Consider the following 20,634-nt stretch of genomic DNA (forward strand, 5'->3'; position numbering starts at 1 on the left):
CTTTCAGACTGCGAAAACATGCCTTCCTTTCTCCCTATTTCACTTCCAATATATATGATTGTGTATATTTATCGGAGCCTGCAGTTCGCAAACAACAAACGATTTGTATAGGGTTGATTGAAAGTCCCCAAGGCTGTCCCCGTCCCCCCCAGAAATGTATTGTCTCCTACGCCCCTGATTATAAACATTTACTAAATGTGTGCAGTGTTAAATACGAATGAGAAATTTCTCAATTGAAAGAGACTAATCAGAGTCCAGCATTTGGTCGGACCTGATGTATTCGTGGCCCTGCTGCCAGTCCCCCAGAGTCACAATGAGGCCTATTGTTTTTTGTGTAGTGCTTGTGATAAGAGAATATTTTCTTCTCTTGTCCTGTGTACAAGCTGTGACCATAGCAACGCGCGTGTGCTGTTTGTGTCACAGTTCCTCCTTCGGCTTCTTTGAGAGACCTTGAGTTAAGTGTATATTTTTATCCGGTGACGAAATAAACTTTTGGATTTGAATCATGTCGTTTGCGTGGCCGGGGGAGAGCAGTTTATATCATCACCAACTGGGGGCTCATGCTCCGTCGCCACCCGTGCAGATAATACAGCAGCCGGTGAGTTACAGCCTGTCGTGGATGTGATCTATGTTACTGTCCATGCGAGGCGCTGTATGTGCATGCACGAGTTCTGCATCTGCCATGATCTATGAGACATATTAAAGGCACCCACCCCCAACCACCATCGGTGCTTATCTTGAGCCGTAGTTTGCCGGTTCCAGAAGGGGGGGGGGGGGGGGGACACCACCACTTATTTTTGGGGACCAGCACTTTTTTTTTTCAGAAGCGTAGCTGTTTTGTAGTGTGCCTCAAAAATCGTGCTAGCAGTGTCTGTTGTCGGGTTTCCACTGGCCGTGGCAGCCTTTGCAGCACAGACACACCCTCTCTATAAAACTTTGCAGAGCTTGTATACACTCACCCCTCCTCTTCCCTCTCACACAAAACAAGCCAAAATAAACAAAATACGTTTAAATGTAATATTGTTTTCATCCATTTTGCCACTTCAGTTTTAGTGATGGTGGGAGACCTCTGCTCCACACCACTTGAACCCAACTGTCTGAGCTACGCCGCCCCTACCCTTTTCCCCACGTAAATCTACTGAGTGCAACAGGGAGAAAAACATACAGATCAGAAAGACGACAAAGCCGTCACTAAAGGAGAAAACGGGAACCTGAAAGAGCGAGCACAAGTGGCAGGGAGTGTCTGGTAGTGGTTTAAAGACAACTAGCCTAGGTATGTGGTTCGCCCACGCTTAATTGCACAGGCTGCCAGTTTCTGAGCAGAACTTTGAGCACTGGCACTCTTTCGTTCACAAATTAAGCACTGCCCCATGTAGCAAAATATAGCACACTAGTTCATTGCTTTGCATTGGACTGATGATGGCATGTTCAAGTTACTGAAAGGAGTAAAGCTATCTTTTTCCAAATAGTTCGCCTGAAACACTCATAGCGAACGGCTTCAATTGTTTTTTTTTTCACAGGGTCGGAGAATGTGGGAAGTTATATATTGTGTAGCAAGTGTAGTTGCGCCAAATCTGTTAGAACAGGGAGGGGCCAGTTTCCTTGACTTCATTTGGTACCATGGCACTCTTGATATACGAAGGCCTACAGGTATTTAAAGCTTGATAGATATGCTGTAGACTCTTCCGATGAGCTTGACAGATGATAAGAGCTTATTGGCAGGTAGATGTTTAACAAGCACATAACTGAGTGTTTGAAAGAAGGGCTTCATAGGAAACAAGAAACACTGATCCAAAGTGAAGTTTATCTAGGGTGTGCTTTGGAGCCTTGACCCTGCTTCAGGCAGGTCGCTCCCCTGCATCGCGTGCCGGTGCTGCTTAAAGTTCCCTTTTGTTTCTTTGCTTTTTTGGCCCCGCCGCTGCATCCCTGCGGTTCCGCCCCCCCTTCAATTTCACTTCTTCGGCCGCTGGGTACCTGCGTCCCCGCCCCCTTCAATTTCTCTCCTTCCCGACGCTGCGTCCCTGTGGCCCCGCCCCCCTGCTCGCCCATTTGCTGTCCCTCCCTCCTCCTTGCTGCCCCTCCCTCCCACCTCCCCTTATATGGCAGCCACTGCGTGGACACGCCTAAGGCAAGCCCGTCTGCACCCGTCCGTGCCGAGTCCGCACCCAGCGCCAGGACCCCTGGCCCCCAAGACCAGTATGGCCAGCAACGCTGTAGTGTAGCCATTTTAAATATAGCTTCATGCACGTCAGTTTGACATACTAGGCCACTGTGCACTTTGCCCTAGATATATTTTATTTAGACTCGCACTGTTATTTTACAATAACCAGTTTTTACGGTCTTGTTTTAATTTCTTCTATCACACTGTTTAGTTTAGTTCAGCACTGTGTTCTCAAATAATGCATTCTTGATCGCCCTATGCTTCAGTCAAGGCTACAGTCTGGGTCATTGCCGGTAAACGTGGTAGAAGTTTAGTCTCCAGTATTCGTAGAAAATACACATCCTTACCTAGGGACATTTTCTTAGAACATGTGTGTTAGTTATAAAAACACTTTCTAGTCCTAGTACATGTCAAGAGGGAGATTCCAGCAAGGGACCTACAACTAGATGCTGAATACCCCATTGCAGATGCTGATGCAGATTACACTGCAACCACCCTCCGCGCACTCAACACTGGACGAGCACACGCCTGCTTCCTGGCCTCCCCTAAGTACACCCAGGGACGTTTCACCTGACGGAACTGTAGCCTCACCAGCCTCCAAATCGCCAAACCTCCTGCCGAGCCTGACCGCAACTACCTCCGATGCATCATACTTAACACCCGCTCTGCACACAAACACGCCGTCGAACTCTGGGACCTGCTCGACACCTCCACCCCAGACATCGCCATAGCCATTCCGGATGGCTACAAGATCACTCGCAGGGATCGCACCAACGGAGTCGGAGGCGGAATTGCCATCGTCCACAAGAACACCATTAGGGTCACGACCTGTACTGATGACACCCTCAGCACCGCAGAACACCAGCACTTCCAGATCCACACCAACCCCAACATCACCCTCAGAGGAACCCTCATCTACAGACCCCACAGACCACGGCCTCAGTTCTGCGACTCCATCGCTGACCTTGTCAGCAGGTACGCCCTAGCCTCCGCAGACTACGTCCTCCTCGGCGACCTGGACAATAACAATGACCCCAACACCACCACCCTAATCGACAACCTCGCCACCCTCGGACTCAGACAACTCCCCAACACACTCCGCTGGCCACATGCTGGACCCTGTCTTCTCCGCTAGCCCCCACGTCACCTTCAGCCACACCTCCGAACTCCCATGGACCGACCACCGCTGCATCCACTTCACCTTCCAGAAACCCACCACGCACCACCGCACCCAACAGATCCCCCGCCACAACTGGAGCAAAATCAGCCAAGTATAGCTGAACACCAGCCTCACCCTAAAACCAGATCCCGACCTCGCAGCCTGCAACCTCAGGCGCTGAATGGACAACTGTGCCAACACTCTTACCCCGCTCAAGAAACCTTCCAACTGAGGTGCCAACAAGAGAGCCAGCTGGTTCACCTCAGACCGTCAAGCCTCCAAGCAAACCTGTCGGAAACTGGAGAGAAAGTGGCTCTTCAAACAGACACCGGACAACCATGCCGCCTTCAAGAACGCCATCCGCAATCACTATCACCTCATCATATCTGCCAAGAAAACCTCCTTCAAAGACCGCCTGGACAACATCGCACACAATAGCAGGGAGCTCTTTAACATCATGAATGAACTCTCCAACCCCAGCTCCAGCACAAACGACATCCCATCTTCACACGACCTGTGCAACTCCCTCGCCGCCTTCTTCCACCACAAGATCACAGACATCCATGACAGCTTCAACAGCCAGACCAGCCCACCAATCACCAACCCCTCAGACTCTCCACCCAAGTTTAACTACGACCCCTGCTCGTCTGGGCCAACGTGAACGAAGACGACACAATCAAAACCATGGGCACCATCCACTCTGGATCTCCATCAGACCCATGCCCGCACCACATCTTTAACAGAGCAAGCGCCACCATCGCACCTCACCTCCGCAAAGTCATCAACATCTCCTTCGAGACCATGACCTACCCCGAGAGCTGGAAGTATGCTGAGATCAAACCATTGAGAAGATCGTCAACAGACAACTGACCCACTCCCTTGAAGAAAACAACATCCTGGACCCATCCCAGTCAGGGTTCCGCAGCAACCACAGTACTGAAACCGCCCTCTTCGCCGCCACCGACAATATCAGGGACCTGCTTGACAACTGCGAAACCGCGGCCCTCATCCTCCTGGGGCTCTCAGCCGCCTTCGAAACCGTCTGCCACCGCATTCTACGCACACGCCTTCACAACGCAGGGATCCGGGAGAAAGCTCTGGCTTGGAACACCTCCTTCCTCTCCAGCAGAACCCAGAGCCTCCGCCTCCCCCCTTTCCGCTCAGAAGCCTCCAAGATCATCTGCAGCGTTCTCCAAGGTTCATCCCTCAGCCCTACACTTTTCAACATCTACATGGCCCGCTCGCCCGCGTCACCCGGCTGCACAACTTTAACATCATCTCCTATGCCGACGACACCCAACTGATCCTCTCCCTCACCAAGGACCCCCTTAATGCCAAATCCAACCTCCACAAAGGAATGAAGGCCGTCGCCAAATGGATGAAGAACACCAAACTGAAGTTGAACTCAGATAAGATGGAGGTCATCATGTTCGGCGCCAACCCCTCAGCCTGGGACGACTCCTGGTGGCCGACTGCTCTGGGAGCAGCCCCAACACCCACCAACCACGCACGCAACCTGGGCATCATCCTCGACTCAACACTCTCCATGACTAAGCAAGTCAGTGCTGTCTCCTCATCCTGCTTCAACACTCTCCGCATGCTCCGCAAGATCTACAGATGGATCCCCACAGATAAAAGAAGAACAGTCACCCAAGCCCTCGTCAGCAGCAAACTTGACTATGGAAACACTCTCTACACAGGAGCCCCAGCCAAACTCCTCAAACAACTGTAACGCATACAAAACGCCTCCGTAAGCCTGATCCGCAATGCCCACCGCCACAGCCACATCACTCCCCTTCTGAGAGACCTACACTTGCTCCCCGTCAACACAAGGATAACCTTCAAGCTCCTCACCCACGCACACAAGGCGCTCCACAACACCTGTCCAGCCTACCTCAACAGCACACTCACCTTCTACACCCCGTCCCGCCAACTCCGCTCAGCCGACCTCGCCCTCGCCACTGTGCCCCGCATCCGAAGAGCGACTAGCGGAGGCAGATGCTTCTCCCACCTCCCCGCCAAGACCTGGAACACCCTTCCCTTGCCCCTACAACAGACCGGAGACCTGCTGACTTTCAGGAAGAGGCTCAAAACCTGGCTATTTGAGCAGTAGCAGCACCCTCCCCGCCTCAGCGCCTTAAAACCCTCACGGGTGGTAGTGCGCTCTACAAATACACTGATTGATTGATTGATTGGAGCCAATCTATCAAGCAGTGAGTATTAATGGGGTTAGGATTAATGAAGACAGATGATCCAACATCAGGTCCTAGCATAATCCCGTTCCTGTGAAACGAAATATTTAACAAGCATTTGTAATGCAACAGGACTCGTGTTTGCTCGAGGCAGAGCTATTAGCGTGGTAAATTCCTAACTGGGCTTTTCGTGCCACACAAATTGAAAACAAAAAGTGAAACAGTTGAAATAAGCGAACCCATTCAAAGCGCCTCTGTGAGCGTGAAGAGAGAGACAAAAGGAAAAGGAAGTTCGCTCACAGTCATAGTTATCGGCAAAAGTACAATTAGCCATGTAACAGGGTCGATGGCCAAAGCGGTAACAAAACCGCCCTAAAGAGGGACAAACATAAAGCAGTTCCCAACGAAAACAAAGAATTTTTGAAAGGCAAGACCATGAAGGAGTGATAGTGATGGGCGTGAGTGGGAGTGGTTAAAAGCCCAGATACACACCAACACCGGGAAAAGCTGCACTTGCGGAGCTGCTATGCTCGACCTGAAAATGAGTTTTAACAGGTCAGTAGGAGTTTTGGAGCTAGACGGTTTTCCATCACAAAGCCTGAACTAGCCCAGGATTATTAGAAGTAGATTGCAAGGATGAAGTTTAATTAGGGAGTGGGACTATTTGGTTTAGCAGTTTACACCACAGGGAGTATTAGTAGAAGAGACATTATTGAATATTCAGATTATCAAGCATGAAGATTCACAAGAGAGTGAGACTAGTAAGGATAGCAGTTTACATTACAGGGAGTATCCCTAGAGGAGCGATAATTGGATATAGTGTGATGAGTGAGCGAGACTAACAGCGATACAATCTATTCCGTGTGGCATCAGACTATCGAGCAGATTAATGATGATCGTAGATGACTACTCGCCACGAAGATCTGCAATGAGTAGCTCAAATCAAGAATAAACAATGCTCTACTGAAAGGGTGAAGCACCAACATTTCCCACAGTATGCCGCTAAATGCATTGCACAGACATAGCATCCAATCAATGTTGCACCTTAACCACAAAACACAGTCTAAAGATATAGTAATGCAGCAACTGACCTAAAATGACACCCAAGTTTATGATGGACTACTAGTAAGTAAAACAAGCCCTCAATGATTTAAGGAGCCAAACAAGTTGTATTAATTGGTTTATCATTTCCTCAGCAAAAAGGTCCATCTCCGTTAATGTAAAACTAACATGAAGTAACCCCATTAAGCATAAGACTTTTGGAACATGTTACCTTTCACGTATTCAGGAAAGCAGACAGAAATACTAAACTTGATTTTAGTTTACACCACTGATATCAATGCATTTACCTTTTGTAGGAAAATGGCTCCTTGTTGCAGTTACCCCCCCTACTTTTTGCCTGATATTGATGCTGACTTGACTGACAAGTGTGTGGGGACCCTGCAAACCAGGCCCCAGCACCAGTGTTCTTTCACTACAAATGTACCATTGTTTACTCAATTGGCACACCCCTGGCACACAGATAAGTCCCTTGAAAAAGGTACCAATGGTACAAAGGGCCCTGTGACCAGGGAAGGTCCCTAAGGGGTGCAGCATGTTTTGTGCCACTCCAAGGGACCCCTCTCTTAACACATGCACACTGCCATTGCAGATTGTGTGTGTTGGTGGGGAGAAAAAGGCAAAGTCGACATGGTATCCCCCTCAGGATGCCATGCACACAAAATACTGCCTGTGGCAAAGGTAAGTCACCCCTTGTAGGAAGTTGGCTCTGTATGTGCTATTTCAAAGTAAGGAATAGCATGCACAGAGTCCAAGGGTTCCCCTTAGAGGTAAGATAGTGGCAAAAAGAGATAATACTAATGCTCTATTTTGTGGTAGTGTGGTCGAGCAGTAGGCTTATCCAAGGAGTAGTGTTAAGCATTTGTTGTACATACACATAGACAATAAATGAGGTACACACACTCAGAGACAAATCCAGCCAATAGGTTTTTAAATAGAAAAATATCTTTTCTTAGTTTATTTTAAGAACCACAGGTTCAAATTCTACATGTAATATCTCATTCGAAAGGTATTGCAGGTAAGTACTTTAGGAACTTCAAATCATCAAAATTGCATGTATACTTTTCAAGTTATTCACAAATAGCTGTTTTAAAAGTGGACACAGTGCAATTTTCACAGTTCCTAGGGGAGGTAAGTATTTGTTAGGTTAACCAGGTAAGTAAGACACTTACAGGGCTTAGTTCTTGGTCCAAGGTAGCCCACCGTTGGGGGTTCAGAGCAACCCCAAAGTCACCACACCAGCAGCTCAGGACCGGTCAGGTGCAGAGTTCAAAGTGGTGCCCAAAACACATAGGCTAGAATGGAGAGAAGGGGGTGCCCCGGTTCCGGTCTGCTTGCAGGTAAGTACCCGCGTCTTCGGAGGGCAGACCAGGGGGGTTTTGTAGGGCACCGGGGGGGGACACAAGTCCACACAGAAATTTCACCCTCAGCAGCGCGGGGGCGGCCGGGTGCAGTGTAGGAACAGGCGTCGGGTTCGCAATGTTAGTCTATGAGAGATCTCGGGATCTCTTCAGCGCTGCAGGCAGGCAAGGGGGGGATTCCTCGGGGAAACCTCCACTTGGGTAAGGGAGAGGGACTCCTGGGGGTCACTTCTCCAGTGAAAGTCCGGTCCTTTAGGTCCTGGGGGCTGCGGGTGCAGGGTCTCTCCCAGGCGTCGGGACTTTAGGTTCAAAGAGTCGCGGTCAGGGGAAGCCTTGGGATTCCCTCTGCAGGCGGCGCTGTGGGGGCTCAGGGGGGACAGGTTTTGGTACTCACAGTATCAGAGTAGTCCTGGGGTCCCTCCTGAGGTGTTGGATCGCCACCAGCCGAGTCGGGGTCGCCGGGTGCAGTGTTGCAAGTCTCACGCTTCTTGCGGGGAGCTTGCAGGGTTCTTTAACGCTGCTGGAAACAAAGTTGCAGCTTTTCTTGGAGCAGGTCCGCTGTCCTCGGGAGTTTCTTGTCTTTTCGAAGCAGGGGCAGTCCTCAGAGGATGTCGAGGTCGCTGGTCCCTTTGGAAGGCGTCGCTGGAGCAGGATCTTTGGAAGGCAGGAGACAGGCCGGTGAGTTTCTGGAGCCAAGGCAGTTGTCGTCTTCTGGTCTTCCTCTGCAGGGGTTTTCAGCTAGGCAGTCCTTCTTCTTGTAGTTGCAGGAATCTAATTTTCTAGGGTTCAGGGTAGCCCTTAAATACTAAATTTAAGGGCGTGTTTAGGTCTGGGGGGTTAGTAGCCAATGGCTACTAGCCCTGAGGGTGGGTACACCCTCTTTGTGCCTCCTCCCAAGGGGAGGGGGTCACAATCCTAACCCTATTGGGGGAATCCTCCATCTGCAAGATGGAGGATTTCTAAAAGTTAGAGTCACTTCAGCTCAGGACACCTTAGGGGCTGTCCTGACTGGCCAGTGACTCCTCCTTGTTTTTCTCATTATTTTCTCCGGCCTTGCCGCCAAAAGTGGGGCCTGGCCGGAGGGGGCGGGCAACTCCACTAGCTGGAGTGTCCTGCTGGGTTGGCACAAAGGAGGTGAGCCTTTGAGGCTCACCGCCAGGTGTGACAATTCCTGCCTGGGGGAGGTGTTAGCATCTCCACCCAGTGCAGGCTTTGTTACTGGCCTCCGAGTGACAAAGGCACTCTCCCCATGGGGCCAGCAACATGTCTCGGTTTGTGGCAGGCTGCTAAAACTAGTCAGCCTACACAGATAGTCGGTTAAGTTTCAGGGGGCACCTCTAAGGTGCCCTCTGGGGTGTATTTTACAATAAAACGTACACTGGCATCAGTGGGCATTTATTGTGCTGAGAAGTTTGATACCAAACTTCCCAGTTTTCAGTGTAGCCATTATGGTGCTGTGGAGTTCGTGTAAAACAGACTCCCAGACCATATACTCTCATGGCTACCCTGCACTTACAATGTCTAAGGTTTTGCTTAGACACTGTAGGGGCACAGTGCTCATGCACTGGTACCCTCACCTATGGTATAGTGCACCCTGCCTTAGGGCTGTAAGGCCTGCTAGAGGGGTGTCTTACCTATACTGCATAGGCAGTGAGAGGCTGGCATGGCACCCTGAGGGGAGTGCCATGTCGACTTACTCATTTTGTTCTCACCAGCACGCACAGGCTTGTAAGCAGTGTGTCTGTGCTGAGTGAGGGGTCTCTAGGGTGGCATAATACATGCTACAGCCCTTAGAGACCTTCCCTGGCATCAGGGCCCTTGGTACCAGAGGTACCAGTTACAAGGGACTTATCTGGATGCCAGGGTGTGCCAATTGTGGAAACAAAAGTACAGGTTAGGGAAAGAACACTGGTGCTGGGGCCTGGTTAGCAGGCCTCAGCACACTTTCAATTGTAAACATAGCATCAGCAAAGGCAAAAAGTCAGGGGGCAACCATGCCAAGGAGGCATTTCCTTACACAACCCCCCCCCAAACGAAAGAGGATGAGACTAACCTTTCCCAAGAGAGTCTTCATTGTCTAAGTGGAAGAACCTGGAAAGGCCATCTGCATTGGCATGGGCAGTCCCAGGTCTGTGTTCCACTATAAAGTCCATTCCCTGTAGGGAGATGGACCACCTCAACAGTTTAGGATTTTCACCTTTCATTTGCATCAGCCATTTGAGAGGTCTGTGGTCAGTTTGAACTAGGAAGTGAGTCCCAAAGAGGTATGGTCTCAGCTTCTTCAGGGACCAAACCACAGCAAAGGCCTCCCTCTCAATGGCACTCCAACGCTGCTCCCTGGGGAGTAACCTCCTGCTAATGAAAGCAACAGGCTGATCAAGGCCATCATCATTTGTTTGGGACAAAACTGCCCCTATCCCATGTTCAGAGGCATCAGTCTGCACAATGAACTGCTTAGAATAATCTGGAGCTTTTAGAACTGGTGCTGAGCACATTGCCTGTTTCAGGGTGTCAAAGGCCTGTTGGCATTCCACAGTCCAGTTCACTTTCTTGGGCATTTTCTTGGAGGTGAGTTCAGTGAGGGCTGTCACAATGGATCCATATCCCTTCACAAACCTCCTGTAATACCCAGTCAAGCCAAGGAATGCCCTGACTTGAGTCTGGGTTTTTGGAGCTACCCAGTCCAGAATAGTCTGGATCTTGGGTTGGAGTGGCTGAACTTGGCCTCCACCTACAAGGTGGCCCAAGTAAACCACAGTTCCCTGCCCTATCTGGCATTTGGATGCCTTGATAGAGAGGCCTGCAGATTGCAGAGCCTTCAAAACCTTCTTCAGGTGGACCAGGTGATCCTGCCAGGTGGAGCTAAAGACAGCAATATCATCAAGATAAGCTGTGCTAAAGGACTCCAAGCCAGCAAGGACTTGATTCACCAACCTTTGGAAGGTGGCAGGGGCATTCTTTAAACCAAAGGGCATAACAGTAAACTGATAATGCCCATCAGGTGTGGAGAATGCTGTTTTCTCTTTTGCTCCAGGTGGCATTTTTATTTGCCAGTACCCTGCTGTCAAGTCAAAGGTACTTAAGAATTTGGCAGCACCTAATTTATCTATGAGCTCATCAGCTCTTGGAATTGGATGAGCATCTGTCTTGGTGACAGAATTGAGCCCTCTGTAGTCCACACAAAACCTCATCTCTTTCTTTCCATCTTTGGTGTGAGGTTTGGGGACTAAGACCACTGGGCTAGCCCAGGGGCTGTCAGAGCGCTCAATTACTCCCAATTCCAGCATCTTGTGGACTTCCACCTTGATGCTTTCCTTAACATGGTCAGATTGTCTAAAGATTTTGTTCTTGACAGGCATGCTGTCTCCTGTGTCCACATCATGGGTACACAGGTGTGTCTGACCAGGGGTTAAGGAGAAGAGTTCAGGAAACTGTTGTAGGACTCTCCTACAATCAGCTTGCTGTTGGCCAGAGAGGGTGTCTGAGTAGATCACTCCATCTACTGTGCCATCTTTTGGGTCTGATGACAGAAGATCAGGGAGAGGTTCACTCTCTGCCTCCTGATCCTCATCTGTTACCATCAACAGATTGACATCAGCCCTGTCGTGGAAGAGCTTAAGGCGGTTTACATGGATCACCCTCTTGGGGCTCCTGCTTGTGCCCAGGTCCACCAGGTAGGTGACCTGACTCTTCCTTTCTAGTACTGGGTAAGGGCCACTCCATTTGTCCTGGAGTGCCCTGGGAGCCACAGGCTCCAGAACCCAGACTTTCTGCCCTGGTTGGAACTCAACCAGTGCAGCCTTTTGGTCATACCAAAACTTCTGGAGCTGTTGGCTGGCCTCAAGGTTTTTGGTTGCCTTTTCCATGTACTCTGCCATTCTAGAGTGAAGGCCAAGTACATAGTCCACTATGTCCTGTTTAGGCTCATGGAGAGGTCTCTCCCAGCCTTCTTTAACAAGGGCAAGTGGTCCCCTTACAGGATGACCAAACAGAAGTTCAAAGGGTGAGAATCCTACTCCCTTCTGTGGCACCTCTCTGTAAGCGAAAAGCAGGCATGGCAAGAGGACATCCCATCTCCTTTTGAGTTTTTCTGGGAGCCCCATGATCATGCCTTTTAATGTCTTGTTGAATCTCTCAACCAAGCCATTAGTTTGTGGATGGTATGGTGTAGTGAATTTATAAGTCACTCCACACTCATTCCACATGTGCTTTAGGTATGCTGACATGAAGTTGGTACCTCTGTCAGACACCACCTCCTTAGGGAAACCCACTCTGGTAAAGATACCAATGAGGGCCTTGGCTACTGCAGGGGCAGTAGTCGACCTAAGGGGAATAGCTTCAGGATACCTGGTAGCATGATCCACTACTACCAGGATATACATATTTCCTGAGGCTGTGGGAGGTTCTAGTGGACCAACTATGTCCACACCCACTCTTTCAAAGGGAACCCCCACCACTGGAAGTGAAATGAGGGGGGCCTTTGGATGCCCACCTGTCTTACCACTGGCTTGACAGGTGGGGCAGGAGAGGCAAAACTCCTTAACCATGTTGGACATATTGGGCCAGTAGAAGTGGTTGACTAACCTCTCCCACGTCTTGGTTTGTCCCAAATGTCCAGCAAGGGGAATGTCATGGGCCAATGTTAGGATGAACTCTCTGAACAGCTGAGGCACTACCACTCTCCTAGTGGCACCAGGTTTGGGGTCTCTGGCCTCAGTGTACAGGAGTCCATCTTCCCAATAGACCCTATGGGTTCCAGTTTTCTTGCCCTTGGACTCTTCAGCAGCTTGCTGCCTAAGGCCTTCAAGAGAGGGACAGGTTTCTTGTCCCTTACACAGCTCCTCCCTTGAGGGTCCCCCTGGGCCTAAGAGCTCAACCTGATAAGGTTCAAGCTCCAAAGGCTCAGTTCCCTCAGAGGGCAGAACTTCTTCCTGAGAAGAGAGGTTCCCTTTCTTTTGCTGTGTTGCAGTTGGTTTCCCAACTGACTTTCCTGTTCTCTTGGTAGGCTGGGCCATTTTTCCAGACTCCAGCTCTACTTGTTCACCCTGTGCCTTGCATTGTGCTCTTGTTTTCACACACACCAGTTCAGGGATACCCAGCATTGCTGCATGGGTTTTTAGTTCTACCTCAGCCCATGCTGAGGACTCCAGGTCATTTCCAAGCAGACAGTCCACTGGGATATTTGAGGAGACCACCACCTGTTTCAGGCCATTGACCCCTCCCCATTCTAAAGTAACCATTGCCATGGGATGTACTTTTCTCTGATTGTCAGCGTTGGTGACTGTGTAAGTTTTTCCAGTCAGGTATTGGCCAGGGGAAACCAGTTTCTCTGTCACCATGGTGACACTGGCACCTGTATCCCTCAGGCCCTCGATTCTAGTCCCATTAATTAAGAGTTGCTGTCTGTATTTTTGCATGTTAGGCGGCCAGACAGCTAGTGTGGCTAAATCCACCCCACCCTCAGAAACTAGAATAGCTTCAGTGTGGACCCTGATTTGCTCTGGGCACACTGTTGATCCCACTTGGAGACTAGCCATACCAGTGTTACCTGGATGGGAGTTTGGAGTGGAACCTTTCTTGGGACAGGCCTTGTCTCCAGTTTGGTGTCCATGCTGTTTACAGCTATGACACCAGGCCTTTTTGGGATCAAAGTTTTTACCCTTGTACCCATTGTTTTGTGAAGAGGCTCTGGGCCCACCCTCCTGTGCAGGTTTTTGGGGGCCTGTAGAAGACTCTTTACTATTTTTAGTTTTGGTTGTCTCATCACCCTTCCCCTGGGGAGTCTTTGTGACCCCTTTCTTTTGGTCACCCCCTGTTGAAGTCTTGGACACCCTTGTCTTGACCCAATGGTCCGCCTTCTTTCCCAATTCTTGGGGAGAAATTGGTCCTAGGTCTACCAGATGCTGATGCAGTTTATCATTGAAACAATTACTTAACAGGTGTTCTTTCACAAATAAATTGTACAGCCCATCATAATTACTTACACCACTGCCTTGAATCCAACCATCTAGTGTTTTCACTGAGTAGTCAACAAAGTCAACCCAGGTCTGGCTCGAGGATTTTTGAGCCCCCCTGAACCTAATCCTGTACTCCTCAGTGGAGAATCCAAAGCCCTCAATCAGGGTACCCTTCATGAGGTCATAAGATTCTGCATCTTTTCCAGAGAGTGTGAGGAGTCTATCCCTACACTTTCCAGTGAACATTTCCCAAAGGAGAGCACCCCAGTGAGATCTGTTCACTTTTCTGGTTACACAAGCCCTCTCAAAAGCTGTGAACCACTTGGTGATGTCATCACCATCTTCAAATTTTGTCACAATCCCTTTGGGGATTTTTAACATGTCAGGAGAATCTCTGACCCTATTTATATTGCTGCCACCATTGATGGGTCCTAGGCCCATCTCTTGTCTTTCCCTTTCTATGGCTAGGAGCTGTCTCTCTAAAGCCAATCTTTTGGCCATCCTGGCTAACAGGAGGTCATCTTCACTGAGAGCATCCTCAGTGATTTCAGAAATGTGGGACCCTCCTGTGAGGGACTCACTATTTCTGACTAACACAGTTGGAGACAGGACTTGAGGGGTCCTGTTCTCCCTATTTAGGACTGGAGGAGGGACATTGGCCTCCAAGTCACTAATTTCTTCCTCTGTGAGGTCATCATCAGAGGGGTTGGCTTTTTCAAACTCTGCCAACAGCTCCTGGAGCTGAATTGTGGTAGGTCTGGAGCCAATGGTTATTTTCTTTATATTACAGAGAGACCTTAGCTCCCTCATCTTAAGATGGAGGTAAGGTGTGGTGTCGAGTTCCACCACCTGCATCTCTGTATCAGACATTATTCTGCTAAGAGTTGGAATACTTTTTTTAAGAATCTAAAACTGTTTCTAGAATCTAATTCAAACTTTTAACAAACTTTTAAACTCTAAAAGACAATGCTAAACAGGGACTTAACACACAAGGCCCTAGCAGGACTTTTAAGAATTTAGAAAAATTTCAAATTGCAAAAATGAATTTCTAATGACAATTTTGGAATTTGTCGTGTGATCAGGTATTGGCTGAGTAGTCCAGCAAATGCAAAGTCTTGTACCCCACCGCTGATCCACCAATGTAGGAAGTTGGCTCTGTATGTGCTATTTCAAAGTAAGGAATAGCATGCACAGAGTCCAAGGGTTCCCCTTAGAGGTAAGATAGTGGCAAAAAGAGATAATACTAATGCTCTATTTTGTGGTAGTGTGGTCGAGCAGTAGGCTTATCCAAGGAGTAGTGTTAAGCATTTGTTGTACATACACATAGACAATAAATGAGGTACACACACTCAGAGACAAATCCAGCCAATAGGTTTTTATATAGAAAAATATCTTTTCTTAGTTTATTTTAAGAACCACAGGTTCAAATTCTACATGTAATATCTCATTCGAAAGGTATTGCAGGTAAGTACTTTAGGAACTTCAAATCATCAAAATTGCATGTATACTTTTCAAGTTATTCACAAATAGCTGTTTTAAAAGTGGACACAGTGCAATTTTCACAGTTCCTAGGGGAGGTAAGTATTTGTTAGGTTAACCAGGTAAGTAAGACACTTACAGGGCTTAGTTCTTGGTCCAAGGTAGCCCACCGTTGGGGGTTCAGAGCAACCCCAAAGTCACCACACCAGCAGCTCAGGGCCGGTCAGGTGCAGAGTTCAAAGTGGTGCCCAAAACACATAGGCTAGAATGGAGAGAAGGGGGTGCCCCGGTTCCGGTCTGCTTGCAGGTAAGTACCCGCGTCTTCGGAGGGCAGACCAGGGGGGTTTTGTAGGGCACCGGGGGGGGACACAAGTCCACACAGAAATTTCACCCTCAGCAGCGCAGGGGCGGCCGGGTGCAGTGTAGGAACAGGCGTCGGGTTCGCAATGTTAGTCTATGAGAGATCTCGGGATCTCTTCAGCGCTGCAGGCAGGCAAGGGGGGGATTCCTCGGGGAAACCTCCACTTGGGTAAGGGAGAGGGACTCCTGGGGGTCACTTCTCCAGTGAAAGTCCGGTCCTTTAGGTCCTGGGGGCTGCGGGTGCAGGGTCTCTCCCAGGCGTCGGGACTTTAGGTTCAAAGAGTCGCGGTCAGGGGAAGCCTCGGGATTCCCTCTGCAGGCGGCGCTGTGGGGGCTCAGGGGGGACAGGTTTTGGTACTCACAGTATCAGAGTAGTCCTGGGGTCCCTCCTGAGGTGTTGGATCGCCACCAGCCGAGTCGGGGTCGCCGGGTGCAGTGTTGCAAATCTCACGCTTCTTGCGGGGAGCTTGCAGGGTTCTTTAACGCTGCTGGAAACAAAGTTGCAGCTTTTCTTGGAGCAGGTCCGCTGTCCTCGGGAGTTTCTTGTCTTTTCGAAGCAGGGGCAGTCCTCAGAGGATGTCGAGGTCGCTGGTCCCTTTGGAAGGCGTCGCTGGAGCAGGATCTTTGGAAGGCAGGAGACAGGCCGGTGAGTTTCTGGAGCCAAGGCAGTTGTCGTCTTCTGGTCTTCCTCTGCAGGGGTTTTCAGCTAGGCAGTCCTTCTTCTTGTAGTTGCAGGAATCTAATTTTCTAGGGTTCAGGGTAGCCCTTAAATACTAAATTTAAGGGCGTGTTTAGGTCTGGGGGGTTAGTAGCCAATGGCTACTAGCCCTGAGGGTGGGTACACCCTCTTTGTGCCTCCTCCCAAGGGGAGGGGGTCACAATCCTAACCCTATTGGGGGAATCCTCCATCTGCAAGATGGAGGATTTCTAAAAGTTAGAGTCACTTCAGCTCAGGACACCTTAGGGGCTGTCCTGACTGGCCAGTGACTCCTCCTTGTTTTTCTCATTATTTTCTCCGGCCTTGCCGCCAAAAGTGGGGCCTGGCCGGAGGGGGCGGGCAACTCCACTAGCTGGAGTGTCCTGCTGGGTTGGCACAAAGGAGGTGAGCCTTTGAGGCTCACCGCCAGGTGTGACAATTCCTGCCTGGGGGAGGTGTTAGCATCTTCACCCAGTGCAGGCTTTGTTACTGGCCTCCGAGTGACAAAGGCACTCTCCCCATGGGGCCAGCAACATGTCTCGGTTTGTGGCAGGCTGCTAAAACTAGTCAGCCTACACAGATAGTCGGTTAAGTTTCAGGGGGCACCTCTAAGGTGCCCTCTGGGGTGTATTTTACAATAAAACGTACACTGGCATCAGTGGGCATTTATTGTGCTGAGAAGTTTGATACCAAACTTCCCAGTTTTCAGTGTAGCCATTATGGTGCTGTGGAGTTCGTGTAAAACAGACTCCCAGACCATATACTCTCATGGCTACCCTGCACTTACAATGTCTAAGGTTTTGCTTAGACACTGTAGGGGCACAGTGCTCATGCACTGGTACCCTCACCTATGGTATGGTGCACCCTGCCTTAGGGCTGTAAGGCCTGCTAGAGGGGTGTCTTACCTATACTGCATAGGCAGTGAGAGGCTGGCATGGCACCCTGAGGGGAGTGCCATGTCGACTTACTCATTTTGTTCTCACCAGCACGCACAGGCTTGTAAGCAGTGTGTCTGTGCTGAGTGAGGGGTCTCTAGGGTGGCATAATACATGCTACAGCCCTTAGAGACCTTCCCTGGCATCAGGGCCCTTGGTACCAGAGGTACCAGTTACAAGGGACTTATCTGGATGCCAGGGTGTGCCAATTGTGGAAACAAAAGTACAGGTTAGGGAAAGAACACTGGTGCTGGAGCCTGGTTAGCAGGCCTCAGCACACTTTCAATTGTAAACATAGCATCAGCAAAGGCAAAAAGTCAGGGGGCAACCATGCCAAGGAGGCATTTCCTTACACCCCTCTAGCAGGCCTTAAAGCCCTAAGGCAGGATTCACCATACCACAGGTGAGGGCATAGCTGCATGAGCAATATGCCCCCCCAGTGTCTAAGTCTATTCTTAGGCATTGTACGTACAGGGTGGCCATATTAAGTATATGGTCTGGGAGTTTGTCAAACCAAACTCCACATTTCCATAATGGCTACACTGAATAGTTGGAAGTTTGGTACCAAACTTCTCAGAATAATAAACCCACACTGATGCCAGTGTTGGATTTATTAAAAAATGCACACAGAGGGCATCTTAGAGATGCCCCCTGTATTTTACCCAATCCATCAGTGCAGGACTGACTGGGTTGTGCCAGCCCGCCACTGAGAGATGAGTATTTGACCCCCTGGGGTGAGAGCCTTTGTGCTCTCTGAGGCCAGAAACAAAGCCTGCACTAGGTGGAAGTGCTTCACACCTACCCCCTGCAGGAACTGTAACACCTAGCAGTGAGCCTCAAAGTCTCAGGCTTCGTGTTATAATATCCCAGGGCACTCCTGCTGGTGGAGATGCCCGCCCCCCGGACACAGCCCCCACTTTTGGCAGCAAGTCCAGGGAGATAATGAGAAAAACAAGGAGTCACCCTCCATCCAGGACAGCCCCTAAGGTGTCCAGAGCTGAGGTGACCCATCCTTAGAAAATCCTCCATCTTGCTTTGAAAGATTTAGCCCAATAGGATTAGGGATGTGCCCCCATGTCCAAAGGGAGGAGGCACAAGGAGGGTGTAGCCACCCTCAGGGACAGTAGCCATTGGCTACTGCCCTACAGCCCTAACATGCCCCTAAATTTTGTATTTAGGGGTGACCCTGAACCCAAGAAATCAGATTCCTGATGACCTAAGAAGAAGAAGGACTGTTGATCTGAAAACCCAGCAGAGAAGAAGGAGACGACAATTGCAAAGGCCCCAGCCCTACCGGCCTGTCTCCAGATTCAAAGAACCTGCAACAGCGACTCAGAGGACTGCCCTGCAATTTTAAAGGACCAAGAAACTCCAGTGGACAGATGCTCTGCCCAAAGCAACAAAGAACAAACCATCTTTAAAGGGACTCCAACCTCATTCCTGAAGCGTGAGTCCCCAACGTCCCCGACATGTATCCAGAGAAACCAACACCGCAGAGAGGACCCCCAGGTGACTCCAACAGTGTGTCCATCCTGAGACGACCTCCCTGCACCTTCACAACGACGCCTGCAGAGAGAATCCAGAGGACCCCCTGACCACGACTGCCCGGTAACAAAGAACCTGACGCCTGGAAGAAGCACTGCACCCGCAGCCCCCAGGCCAGAGAGGAACCAACTACCAGTGCAGGAGTGACCAGCAGGCAGGTCTCATCTTTGCCGGGTCAGTGGCTGGCCCGAGAACCCCCCATGTGCCCTGCCTGCATCGTCAGAGTGACCCCTGGTCCCTCCATTGATTTCAATACAAAACCCAACACCTTCTTTGCACACTGCACCCGGCTGCCCCTGTGCCGCTGAGGGTGTATTTTATGTGTCTGTTTGGAACCCCCCCAGTGATCTGCAAAACCCCCTGGTCTGTTCTCCGAGGACGCTGGTACTTACCTGCTAGCAGACTGGAACTGGAGAACCTCTAGTCTCCCTAGGTGCCTATGTTATTTGGGCCCCACTTTGACCTCTGCACCTGACCGGCCCTTTGTTGCTGCTGCTGGGTGTTTGGGGTTGCCTTGAACCCCCAACAGTGGGCTGCCGATGCCACAGACTGAACTTGTAAGTGCTTTACTTACCTGCTAAACTAACTTGTACTTACCTCCCCCAGGAACTGTTGAACTGTGAATTTTGCAGTGTCCACTTTTAAAATAGCTTATTGCCATTTTTTGCTAAACTGTGCACATTACTGTTTTGATTCAAAGTTCTATATTTACCTATGCCAAGTACCTTACAATTTATGTACTTACTTGATATCTGAATCTTGCGGTTCTAAAATAATTTAAGAAAAGAATATTGTTCTATATAAAAACCTATTGGCCTGAGTTAAATCGTTGAGTGTGTGTTCCCATTTTTTGCCTGTGTGTGTACAACACATACTTAACCCCACCCTCTGATAAGCCTACTGCTCGACCACACTACCACAAATAGAGCATTAGTATTACCGATTATTGCCACTATCAACCTCTAAGGGGAACCCTTGGACTATGTGCACACTATCTCTCACTTTGAGATAGTATATACCGAGCCAACTTCCTACACCTTTTTAGTGCTAAATATCACAAAACACTCTTCCTTACCCTAACCCAAAATAACAAGTAATATCCCTTAAATCTGTATTCTAACCACTGGCATGCAGGCTTGGTCTCCCATTATTTCTCTATACCTTTGTCATGTAGGCCTTTTTTAATCTTTTCTCTCTTTTCTTCTGAATGTAGATTTTCACGTCTTAATCAGTTAATTTATCATTCTGTGACAGTGACCTGGCTACTAGCAGTAAACCACACGTTTAGTCTCGTGAGCACCTGAGCCTGAAGAATAAAACACATAATAACATTAGGTCCTCCCTGCCAACTAGGGCACAAGGGAGAGGAGCCCTTACACATCTTTTCCTCTGCTGTTAACAAAACTAGACTTTAACTCTTAGAAATAGAATTAAAAAAAAACAAAAAAATCCTGTAACAGTGTGGTCGCCCAGACTAGCACCACTAGCATGCACTGGGGTCTTAAGCAAGTACAGAAAATGCCACTCCAAAACCGCTTGTTGAATTATAAAATAAAGCAGTAGCAATATTTAGGGCTCCGATCGCCTCTTAGACGTCTGATCCCTGGTGCACTACACCTGCTGAACCATTGGTTGCTAAACCCCTTGTTGGTTAGTGGTCATATGTTAGTATATAAAGTTTGTTTCTCATTCGCTCCCTCAGAGTCACTCAAAACCTTCACATTGGTTA

General features: G+C 49.4%; 1 protein-coding gene across 2 annotated transcripts in view; it reads left to right on the plus strand.

Moving 5' to 3' along the window:
• The first annotated feature begins 398 nt into the window (after nucleotides 1-398).
• The window catches only part of PRR29 (proline rich 29), a 527,555-nt gene continuing 507,319 nt past the window's right edge, over nucleotides 399-20,634 (plus strand). For both annotated transcript variants that reach the window (XM_069238100.1, XM_069238101.1), the window contains exon 1: nucleotides 399-598. In XM_069238100.1, the coding sequence (XP_069094201.1) occupies nucleotides 506-598 (93 nt within the window). In that variant the 5' untranslated portion in view covers nucleotides 399-505. The remainder of the gene's footprint in view (nucleotides 599-20,634) is intronic.

This window comes from Pleurodeles waltl, chromosome 6 (assembly GCF_031143425.1).
Source record: "Pleurodeles waltl isolate 20211129_DDA chromosome 6, aPleWal1.hap1.20221129, whole genome shotgun sequence".
NCBI lineage: Eukaryota > Metazoa > Chordata > Amphibia > Caudata > Salamandridae > Pleurodeles > Pleurodeles waltl.